This window comes from Biomphalaria glabrata, chromosome 10 (assembly GCF_947242115.1).
Source record: "Biomphalaria glabrata chromosome 10, xgBioGlab47.1, whole genome shotgun sequence".
In the NCBI taxonomy this organism is placed as follows: Eukaryota; Metazoa; Mollusca; class Gastropoda; family Planorbidae; genus Biomphalaria; species Biomphalaria glabrata.
This window is the reverse complement of record NC_074720.1, coordinates 32233652-32246438: the sequence shown is the minus strand read 5'-3', so window position 1 is coordinate 32246438 and position 12787 is coordinate 32233652. Positions and strand designations below refer to the sequence as shown.

At 32.6% G+C, this 12787-nt stretch overlaps 1 protein-coding gene across 1 annotated transcript; it reads right to left on the bottom strand.

Moving 5' to 3' along the window:
* Positions 1 to 1805: 1805 nt before the first annotated feature.
* On the bottom strand, positions 1806 to 3646 carry LOC129928541 (uncharacterized). Its single transcript, XM_056043175.1, has 3 exons — positions 3038 to 3646; positions 2249 to 2373; positions 1806 to 1986 (listed from the first exon to the last, which is right to left on the bottom strand). Exons 1-3 carry the CDS (start codon positions 3644 to 3646, stop codon positions 1806 to 1808), a joined length of 915 nt encoding a protein of 304 aa, XP_055899150.1.
* Positions 3647 to 12787: the final 9141 nt, after the last annotated feature.

The following is a 12787-nucleotide window of genomic DNA, read 5'->3' as shown; positions in this document are numbered from 1 at the left end:
CTAAAGAAAACAAGTGTGTGTGTATGAGTCTGTTTTTGTACGAGGGTGAGGGTTGAGAGTTATGACTGGAGAAAACTGCCCAGTTTCTAGAGTTATAACTTTTTTTTTTAAATACATATGATTTGAAATTAATACTTTATTTATTAAATGTTTTGGTACTTCCAATTTTTTTACAAGATTTGAATCTTTTTTTTTCTGCTTTAATGTTAAATTTAAAAATAAAAGATTAATGTACTAAGATTTGTGTGAGTGGGGGGGAGGGCGTTAATGTGGGGGGGGGGTTAATGTGGACATATTCTACTACACCAAAGTATTTTTGTAATTAAATGCTTACAAACTATGCATTAAAAAAAATAAGTTAGACGACTGATTAAATAACCGTACCCAACTATTTATCGGAAACTATAAAATCAATAATATAATATTATTTCTTTTACAATAGAGAATTATTATTATTGATATTAACCTGTTTAGATGATTGACAGATTATCTTTTTCTATGACATATAGCTAACTACGATGTCATGTAACCAGTACAACATCCAAGTATCTTTTCATTTCACCAACTAATGTCTGCTACCCAATAACAATACTAGAATGGAGAGTATAAATATATAACATGTAGTTTAAACTGGAGTACAAGTTTTACTTTTTTAAATATGTGAGCTTGGGGGGAGGGGTTGACAGTCAAATCACTTTTTAATTTGTTCTATTTTGTTTCTTTAAGTAATAATTGACATAAATTTTTATTTAATGATTTTTTTAAGGGATTATTTAATCAAAGTTCAACTAGCGATCAAACAAAGCTATGTTAAGCTTAAAATAAACATTTACTATTTCCTTGCACCACGCGTATATTTTACTACTGATACAAAACCACAATGAACAACCATCTATCAGAATTTCATTATTTTAAAAATCATTACAAGTTATTAAAGTCTGATATTGACAATTTTTTTTTTTTTTTTTTCATTTGATCTTTACTGATTTAACCCTTAACTTAATGCAGTATTAATAATAACTGCAAAAGAGAATGTTATTATATATATATATGTATAAGTATGTGTCTTTACTATATGGATAAAATCAGGCTCACTTTTTAAACATTGGGGAAGTTTATCGTGTTATTGATTCCCTCTAAAGAAAGACAATGATTTGTAATTAAATGTGTTCATTAGATGTTTAGACAATAAACTTTTATTTAGGAGCAAAGAATTATTTTTTGTAAGCGTTTCTAGCAACGCATTCTCAATAAATCCTCTGATTTAATACAGAGTGACGTACATTTGTGTTGTACTTAGAAGTATGATGAAATACTATTGTTAAATGTTTTTTCTAAAATTTATTTTGTTATTAATAGATGTTTCCAATGAACATTCAAACTAAAAAAAAAATTATTTAAAAAAAACAATAACAACAATAACAAAATGAAACAAAACAAAGATTTTTTTTAAAGATTTAAAAGACAAAAACTTTATTAGAATAATTGATGATCTGTGGTACAGAGATTATATTATATACAAATTTACAATTAAGTTTCAAGTCCTGGCTATGACGTCACATATGGCTAGAAGCCAAGGGAACAGTCTTTCGTTTGGTCAAAAGGAATCCACCTTGACATTTATATAAAGCGTTGTTCTGCGGAAGACAAAGAAAAAAACTTTGCGTTTAAACTTAGAATGGAAATAAAATAAAAAGAAGCAATTTGTTGATATTATAAACAGGTGTCCAAAAAGAATTTAAAGGTTTGAAAAATAATTTGTTAGGTTGATAAAAGATTTAAAAACTTTAAAATAATTAAACAGCCTAGACAGACACTGGACAGACTAAAACATTGATGACAGACTGATAGAACATTTTTCCATTACCTCTAAGACTGGCTATTCTGTCTCTAAAACGATATTCAGGCTGCTCCAGTACGCAGAGGAGATTGTAACAGGTTAACCTATCGACAGGGCTCGGGTCCAAAAGATTAGTCAAAACCAGCCTGAAAAAAAAAATAATTGTCAAATTTTAAGGAAAATCGTTACAGCCGTTTTTGAGAACCGTGTCCATCCAGATTGTGCACACCCATTCAGAATGTTCGACTTGAATAGAAGTATTGTAAAAAGTTGTACAACATATTATTCAAAGCAAAACAAGATTGACAGTTTTTAACATTTGAATTTCAACTGAGACATGAGATGATTTTTATTTTTACTTATTAATAAAAGTCATAACAAAATATTGAATATAAATGCTTGACTTACCAGTCTATACTAGTATCACACAAAGTATTGATTGATTCCTTCATTTGTTCGTTGCTCTTTAAATCAAAGACATCGACTTTGAAAACCATACACCAGTAGACTACTCCTAGTGCGTACATATCACACTGTAAAGAAAACAATACAGAGAGTATGAGATCATTGCCTTGTCGTTTTGATGGTATATCAAAGCAACATATGTATAAGGTGAATCAGATCTTGATCAAGATATTATACAGGTCAAGAAATTTCAAATCAAGATAAAACATGTACAATTTGTTATTATATGCATAGTTTTTTTTAATAATTACATTTTATGTACAGCCGATATGTGGTGCTTAATATTAACAAGGTAAAACTAGCTTAGTTCAAAAACAATTACAGTCCAAAACGAGACATACTTGATCAAATTAAATAAAAAATAAATACACTATATTAAACATTATTAATAGAGAAAAGAATAAATAAAATTTAAAAAAAAAAGTAATGATATATATATATATATATATATATATTTAGATAGATAGATAGATAGATAGATAGATAGATAGATAGATAGATAGATAGATAGATAGATAGATAGATAGATAGATAGATAGATAGATAGATAGATAGATAGATAGCAATATCTGAAGTTCAAAAGCTCTGATGAAAACCAATTTTACTTATTACAGCTCATAGATTTAAAGTAATTAACTTGTGTTTTAAATAGTTTCGTTTGAAACCGAATGTTTAATTGATTCAAGCACTTAAGTCTTAAGGAACATTAAGAAAATATAACATTTCACTTACTTTAAAAGCGTTAAATTCTTTCTGGATAAACTGTTCTGGGGAAATGTACATATGGGTTCCTTTTATTGTGCTCACTGGCGTATCAATAGTGGTCAAGATTTCAGACAAACCGAAATCAGCAATGACCACCCTCTTTTCTTTTGCTGTGATCAAAACGTTGTCCGTTTTCAAGTCTCTGTGAGCGATTTTATGTCTATGGAGAAATTTAAGTCCTGCACACAGCTGCACAAGGTATTCATCACTCTTTTCCTGATTCATGGTCGGCAGTGCCTCGGTCAGAGTTCCTGTTTCGTACAATGGCATCACGTATGCGAAGTAACCAGGAAAGATACCCATGGTATCCATGCCCATAACATAAGGATGGTGGATCTTGGTGAGTACTGAAATTTCTGCCATGAATTGCCTTGTGGTTATTTGGTCAACATCAGTATTGTCTTTGAAATAAGCTTTAATGACTTTCTTGACGTTGTGGTCTTGTTTGGATCTGACTTGAAAAACTTTGATCGGGTGATTGTCTTGAAGTAGTTTGTCCACCTCGAAGCCATACACATGGCAGGCATCGTCTTGGTAGCTTAGAAGTCCGTCTTTCTTTTTCTTCGAGTGATACATTGTAGAATAGATCAGAATTGAGCTATCAGACAATAAATGCTGATGTAGATCCCAACAGTACGAAAATAAATCCAAGAAATAGAACACAAACAATGTAGAACCACAACACTTAAAGTTCGCAAAGAGAGATCACTATTTTGATTAAGAGAATGTACTGTAACTTGAACTGTGAAAGTTGATATAGTCAGCCGATGGCTGTAAGCCCCTCCTACATACCTGTGGGTGTTTTAGTAAAATGTTTTGTGATTGGTCGAATTTATGAAAGCTACAGGTGAGACACTCCTTCCTAATTGTCTTTGAAGTTTTTGACCAGTGTATGACAATCGGAGACGCCATTGTTCGGGGGTACATACGTCAGCAGACGACCAAGGTTTGGACAGCTGTAAGAATTTTTTGCTACGCAAGGATGACCATAATGGCGATTGAAGTGCTGAGTGTCTCTGATAAGAATGTCAACAATCTTTTGTTTTCTCTGTACGCGTTAGTCAACCGCCGCCGCAGTGGACAACGTCACGGTCAGCTGAAGAAAGAGCAGGGGATTGTGGGGAACAAAGCTGAATGAAGTAGATGTTTGTGTAGGCATTATGAGAGTGTGTCAATAGTGTATCACTGCCCTTCCCTCTCTATTTAAAATAACTATTTCAAAGAATAGATAAATGGAAATAGATAGTTACAATGGAGATTTCACGTTTTATTCCAACATTTTAAAAGAATATATAACTTATAAAATTGGATATTTGCTATTGAGCTAGGATTTGTCCCGATATGCGAATTTTGTTAGTTTTTGATCACTTAAAACTAGTTATATTTTCCAAATGACAGACTCTGACAAATTATTTAAATATTTACTAATAATAAATAAAAAGTGGGAACGGACATTCTAAAGATTAAATTAGTTGAACTAATATTCTAAAAAAAATATGTCTATACAATTCATGTGTAAATGTATAACGATGCAGAAGTATTTGATGTATTTAAATAAATAGAAGTTTGATTAAAATTTGTTCCTAATATAATTTTAAAATAATACTCTACATTTTTTAAACAGATATACTTTAAAGTTTAATACAGCTATGATATATTGCTACCACAGTCATCCACTTGTCCTTTAGACCTTTTTTAAACTATAAAATCTGGCAGCTGCCATTGTCAGCCGAAGTCTAGGAGTTAGTCAAAGTAAAGGAGGCATGGACTTGAGACATAATTTTTTTTAAAGAAATATTCGAGACTTGTGAAACAAACAGTACACATTCCAACACTATTTGTCATCTTCTTTTCAGTCTTACTAACCAGTGCTTTTATATCTAGGGAAGATGGAATATATATCCACAGTAGATCCGATTGAAGGCTTTATAACCTGTCACGTCTTGAAGCCAAAACGAAAAGACGTCGTATCTTGATTAGGGAGCTGCTGTTCGCCAATGACGCGGCCCTCATATCTCATTCATAAGAAATCTACTGAAGCTAGTGAATGCTTTGACAGTTGCTTGTCAAGAGTTTAGCCTTACAATAAGTCTCTCCAAGACCGAAATCCTGGCACAAGACGTCGTTTAAATACCTGTTATACATATTGGTGGTGCAGGAATTTACCTACTATGGATCAACACTTGCCAGTAACCTAGATTTAGACATTGAGCTGACAAAAAGAATAGGAAAAGCTACTACAGCATTGGCAAAACTCTCCAAGCGCGTCTTGGAAAATGCCAAATTGACCACAGCAACCAAAATCCTAGTCTACAATGCCTGTGTTATGAGCACTCTTCTTTATGGAAGTGAAAGCAAGTCAACATACATGTACCAAGATTGAATAGCATGAGACGTATAATGCGCATCTCTTGGAGGGATCATGTCACCAACCAGGATATTTTAAGATTGGCCAATATGAACAGCATGTATGCTCTCTTGACACAAAGAAGACTACGTTGGCTGGAACTTGTCACCCGCATGCCAGATGGTAGAATTCCGAAAGATATTTTTTATGCTGATCTTGTGGAGGGAGTCAGACCCAAAGGGCCGCCAAAGACTTACCTATAGAGATGTCTGTAAGCGAGACATGAGAGCCACAGGCATCAAAGAAAGTTTGTGGGAAGAAAAAGCTAAAGACCGAAGTGCATGGAGACTGTTTGTGCTAGAAAGATCCTCGCTGATAACGAAAAAAAGAAAGAGGCCTTAATCAAGAGGGAAAAAAAAGCTGCCCTGTCGTATAGCCCTGAAACAGATGCATACACATGCAATAATTGTGGCAAAGTCTGCCTCTCTAGAATTGGCTTGATTAGCCACACCAGATTCTGCCCTGTCTCAACACGAAATCAAAACCAGTGTTTCATCTGGGCGCATCCATTGCCTTTCTAGACAAAAAGAGCCATAAATATTAGTATGAACCCTGCCAACCGGTATTGTCAGTCGAAGTCTAGGAGTTAGTCAGAGTTAAGGAGGCATGGACTTGAGACTAAGATGTTTTGAAGAAATATTCGAGACTTGTAAAATAAACAATAGTAATTATCAACCGCAATCTGCATTGGTTGGTAATTATCATTTAGAGATTAAGAATTACGATTAAATTGTTTAATATTAACAATTCATTTGAAATGACCGAGTTGTTAGTGCACATAGATACAGCACACTAAAGAATATAGCTATTGTTTAACTGTACTGGACACTATAATTGTTACCACCGGGTTTCTAATACTTAGCACCATCGCTTTGATAAATCCAATTATCCATATAGGCTAGTGGAGCATCAAAGGGAAACAGTCTTTATGATTGTTGAGCAGAGTTGAGGATTGGAGTGTTAAGGGAAGCAATCCAAGTAATTAACCTTTTAGCAAATGGGATAAGTAGATTAACTGATGTGATTAAAACCCTTTTTGTTTTTATATAGTTAGTTTAATAGCTAGAAATGTGCAACAGATTACTCATTGATTTTTTAAAACATCTTTTGTATTGTCATTACAAGATTTTCATAAAACCAAACATCCAAATTAGGCTGTAAATAATTTTGAAATAATTAATTTTTCAAAATATTTCAAGACAATAGTTTTGTATATTCAGATATAATGTAGAGGACAACATTAAAAGCAAAGTTTACACGTTGGGATTGCAAAAGATTATAAGAGACATAACCGTGTTTATTTTTTTTGTATTTTCTCCTTCAGTAAATTCTTTCCCTTAAACTCAATTCTTACTTGATTCTAAGATTGATTTGAGATTCTTATCGACTATCGAGGATGACAAAGTGGCATGCAAATAAACTAACAACCTAAACTCTGCCAGACTAATGTACCCATAGAGTTGGATGGACTCATCGTAACGTTACTTTCGCTACTAGTAAAAGCAATCTGCAAAAATGTTTTGATATGATGGGAAGCGGAATCACCGCATCACTGAACAGAAGCTGACACCAAGTTGAAAATATTGCTTAGTGCAAACAAAGTTTATATTCACTCACTTCGTCTGTCTATCTGTCTGTCACGATTATTAACAAAACTAAAAGAAATTGAATCTAATAATAAAAGTTACATAATTATTTCTTGTTAATAACAACACATAAAACAATAAAAAAATAAATAATTAATTAAATTATTATTTGTAATTGAACTGTTCATATAGAAAATAGTAAACAAATCTTGAAGTATTGAGAGCAATAGAAGAATTTTAGCAGTTAATTAATAGATAAGAACTCTTTTATCTATATTAAAAAAATAGTTTTTTTTTTTTTTTTTAAAGTATTAACAGCATCAAAGTCGTTTCTGTGATACTATTGACATTTGAAAACGTAACGCAATCGTTTTATTAACTGCGAAATGTTTAAAAGTACATTCAGCTTCAGTGAAAAGTCCGAATTTTAACTATTGAAACAACGAATAGTCTTGATTACATTCTAGCTAAGTTAAAAAGCGCAATGTTTCAATAACGAACTCACTCTTTTTTTTAATGCAGCGTACATAGCTTGCAGAACTAAGAGAGTCAAGTTTTAGACTGAACGACATATCCTTCCTTCCATGCTTAGAAATTATGTCACATAACAGAAAACACACAATAAAAACTGCACATTTTTAAAAAGGTGAAAAATTGTTTAAAATAATTTTCATATTATTTTTTTTTCTATTTAATCGATTCACAAAAACAACAACGATAGTGCCCAAAGATCCCAAAATTAAAATAACCCAGTCAGTTTCAGTTTATGAACCCTGATCCCCCGATTCGAAATCTAGAGCTTTACCTCTTAGCCATCAATTACATTAAAAATAATTGTGAATAGAAGCACAGTCGAAGTATATAGAAATATACAATGAACTAGATCTGTTTCAATTAAACACAAGTTGTAAATATTAAGAGAAGAAATGATTTAAACTCAAGCTGATCACAGGATGAGATTTTCAGATGTAACACAAGTGTCTCAAGAAGCTGAGTATTTCAAGTAATGAAATATGTCCTTCTGATTTAATTGCAAATAAAGCTCATTCCTTTGAATAATTTAGCGCCTTTTCTTTGTCATGTTTGTTTGTTTGTTGTAAAATGTTTTACATGTTTCGGATGTTCCTTCAGAGTTGAAGATAGTATACTTCCTAGTCCAAACCTCCCGCAGGACGACGGGGGATGGGAGCGGGCAGGGTTTGAACCCTCGACCGTCGATAAATCTGAACGACAGTCCAGCGCACAAACCGCACGACCAGGCAGCCATCCATGTGATTTGTGACAGAGCGTTGTGGATGCCGCGGAACACGTTATCATCTCGTAAACTTTAAACTTTGACCCTTTTAAAGTAAGTCATTTTTTTACCATATTTTTAAAGCTCCTTTAGATTTAATTATAATTGTCATATAAATATTCGCAAACTTTCTTAAACTAACGAACGATAACTTAGCTAAATAAATATTTTTTGTCATATTCTTACTTATATCCCTTTCCTTTTAAATGGATAGCTTAGAGTCTAATATTTAATTAGGTAGAATAGTATATATATAGAGAGAGAAAGAGAAAGAAGATTCTGATGTGTGCACGAAAACTTGTTTATATTACACATGTGAAGTAAAACAGAATCGCCCATTAATTTATTGTTAATATAGCATGTCCAGTCTGGTAACCCTTGGAGACTTGAACATGTCCGTGTTTGTTACATTTGGTAATAAATTAGTGAAGATCCTTTTGTATACTGCCAGTTATCTTTAAATAAGATGACCATCATTTTATATATATAATATAATTTCCACAGTAGTTTAAAACTCTTAAGCCCCATTATGAGTATCACGATAAAAAAACTTTTGTCAATTAGTATAAGACACTTCAACAATAAATAGATAATTAACTCTCCCCCCCCCCCCACAACCCCCTAATCAAGGAAACACACCTAAAATCGAATAAAAAAATCTAATTGTAGCGATTGTAGATTTTTAAATTAGATTTTAGGTGTTTCCTTGATAAGGGAGTTGTTGGGGTGGGGGAGAGTTAATTAATTATTAACTATAAAATATATTACATGTATAATTTACTCATGTAAAAACCTAATCCCCATAGTTTATAACTTTATATTATGCTGAAATGTGTTTACAAACCTGGACCCTGAGACGACAAATTATATAATTTTCCCTTAAAAATATAATTGAATTAAATTTACAGTTTAGCAGTAATTAAAATTATATCTATTTGTTTCTTTACAGTGTGACATGTTCGCTCTTGGGGTAGTGTACTGGTGTATGGTTTTCAAAGTGAATGTTTTGAATCAAGACACCATGGAACCAATGATGGAAACAGTCAGAACTAAGTTGTCGCCTACTAGTATAGACAGGTAAGTCAAACAAATATAAGACCTACATACATAAATATATTTAGCATTTTTCCATCGAACCTCATAAAAATTATGCATTATTGCGACATTAATTCTGAAATTTAAAAGAAGCTATTTAATTAAATACATGCAAGTGCATTATTTAAAAATGTGAAGTTATAGCTTTTATATAGCGCTACTTTCATGCTTATAGCATGCTCAGAGCGCTATGATCTAATCTTATTTGTGGACCAGTGGGAGGAGGGGAGTATCTAGGAGAAGGTTTTTCCATACTGCCTTTAGGCGCTCAGTAAACACAATTCTGCTTGAATCAGGTGTCGAACCTCGAGCCACCTTCATAGTTAGCCAAGCCAATTTCAAGCGTACTTAGCCTCTCGACCACGCTTCCCAAATGCACAACGTGTCCATTTTAATATCTGGTATTGTTTAATAAAATGTTTAGTATAGCCTTATAATGTCGTTTTTTGTTTTAACGTGTTTCAGACTCATTTTGACCAATCTTTTAGAATATCAACCTGAAGAAAGATTGTCCATCTTTAAACTCATCTTCTTGATGGAGGAATCTTGTTTCTCACACAGGATAGCCAAACTTAAAGGTAATATACAAGTATTCTATTCGTATGTCATCTTTCTTTTAGTTTCAGTTTTAAAATTGTCGGCCTTGTTCTCAGGCAATGTGCTAAGGGAAATAATTATATTCATTAGGAACAATAACTCAGTAAAAAGAATACTTAAGTCATCCATGACGCTATCAGTCTATAATATCTAGAGATTAAATATTTTTTTTTGTATGTTTAAAAATACTTTTTGTCTAAACGTGATGTTTCAATTTCTTTTTTTTGTTTTGTCGTCTGCAGAGCAACGTTTTATTTAAATGTCAAAGGTCAAGTTCTTTGTTTCCACACAAGAGATTTCTTTGGTGAAAGCCCTGTGTGACATAACATGACATAAAACTACATGTGCATTGTATATAATGAAATATCAAATAACTTGAGATACAATATTTCAATAAAGTATTTTTCTTTAAATTAATTTTTTTTTAATTTTTATTTTTTGTTTTTATTTTTTTTTCTGTAGATATTTATGTGTCACGTAAAATTAAAATGAAAAAAATTATAAAAATATAAGTAGGGAAAAAGTGACGTAATGCCATTTATTAAAAAAATGAATATAATTTTCAAGAAAACAGAAAGTACTTTCTCATTGATATTTGATAATACACCATTTTTTTCTATTTTAAACCTAATTAAAAAAATAGTAACTAGTTATAACCATACTGCATAGCTTTTAAAATTCACAAAGATGATACATTTTTATCTTCATAGTGTTAATGATGCATTTGGTTTCTATAATCAAAATACTTTAATAATAACAAAGACCATCAGAAATATATATAATTATTTTAAAATACTATCAAGTACACCAACACACAGACGAACACAGGGAGACATGATCCAGCTACTTATAATATTGAACAGAAAAAAAAGTTTTCTTAGCATTTAATTCCTTTTGAACCTAAAATAAATAATAGGGCCTCATAAGAATATAATATATAATAATAATAAGAATATAAGGAATGAGTAAAGTAAAGATGTAACTTTCCATTTCAGACATTAGCGTCTATAATTAGGTCATCTGTTTCTTTGGCCCACGGTTAACGACCAACCGCCTTTACTTTCATTAATTAAAGCTAAGTACCCATTAGTGTTGGGTAGACTCAGGAGCATCCTAAAAATGCAGAAATTCAAAAACCCAGACTTCCCCAAGATTCGAACCCAGTTCCCTGGTTCTGGAAGGCAGGCACTCAGCCACAGCCCCTTCCCAATGAAGAATATGCATTTCCAAAATTTAGGGATTTTCCTTCTCTTCTTTTTTTTTTCTTTGTTAACATCATAAGTATAAAGTAAAGTTAATGATTAACGACATTCAGAGTCCTCGGTACAAAGTAAAGATCTAACAAGCAAGATTTAAAAAAAAAGATAATACCTTTGGCCCACGGTTAACGGCCTACCGCCTTTACTTTCATTAGTGTTGGGTAGACTCAGGAGCACCCTAAAAATGCAGAAATTCAAAATCCCAGACTCCACCAAGATTCGAACCCAGGTCACTAATTAACCTTGAAGCAAAATTTACAGAATCGAGTATAACTAAAAGTTTTTCTTAACAATGCTAAAATTGTCCATTATTCGGGTTTGGCGTCTATAATTTCAGAATTAAACTTCACACTCGAGTTATTACCCCTTTATTCATCTTTCCTCAATCCAATGGAAACTCTCTCTTTTTATTTACATCTAATCCCTTTGCTTTCGCACAAAACATAAACAAAAAATAATGACGTAATATCATATAATATTAATACATCCTTCCTATTGAAGTTATTATCACACCCTTCCTTTTAAAGTTCTTAATAGTGATATCTACTAGCAGGGCCGGCCCTAGCATTTGCGGGGCCCAATGCGAAACGGATCTCGCGGGGCCTAGTCTGGGTAGGGATAAGCATAATATCAAAATTATTTTTTGTTATTAGAAAATAGGCCTACTTTTGCCTTTGCAATAAATTTTTATCAAATGAAAGCTCGCAATGCCACTTTTTATTTATTGGCACCCCAAAATGTCAATTTCGTCTATTCTTCAGGAGATTTGAATAAATTCAAAAAAAGTTCAGGACTTTATCGTATATTTTGCCTTTTCATGAGATTTCCTGGAGGCCCTGGAAAATCAGGAGGTCGCGAAAACCCTGTTTTTTATATACGTTATAATTGTTTAATTTAATAATGTACACTTGGAATTAGCGCGAGGGCCTATGAAAGCGCGGCGCCCACTGCGACCGGCACTGTCTACTAGGAACTTTAACAATTCGTCCACTTCTGGTTGTCTTGACTGAACAAGTTCTCTAGACGTTGGTCTATAACTGTCTGTTTCGTTTGTTGCAACAGTTTGCAGTTCATTGTCTTCATCGGTATCATAGTACCCAGAGATGTCTTCATCGAAACTCTTATTTAAAAAGCGTTGATTTCTTCTGTATGTTTTTCCATTGTTTGTCTTTATGATGTAAGTGGGTGCTGAATTTTTTTTTTATGACAACTGCTTTCTGCCATGTTTGACCTAGATGAACTCTCCGACAGAAAAATCTTTAGGTAGTCTTGCTTTTGCATCGTATTTCACTTAGCTTTGCATCTGTCGTTCGTTAAGTAATGTCTCTGCATTTTCAGCTACCAATGGTTTCAATAGTTTGTGATCAGCTGGAATAATTCCCTGAGTCTTCTACTCGTCAGCAGTTGTGATGGTGAATACGGCAGTCCACTTATCGGAGTAATTCTAAAATCGAGCATAACTTTTGTATACTCTGAATC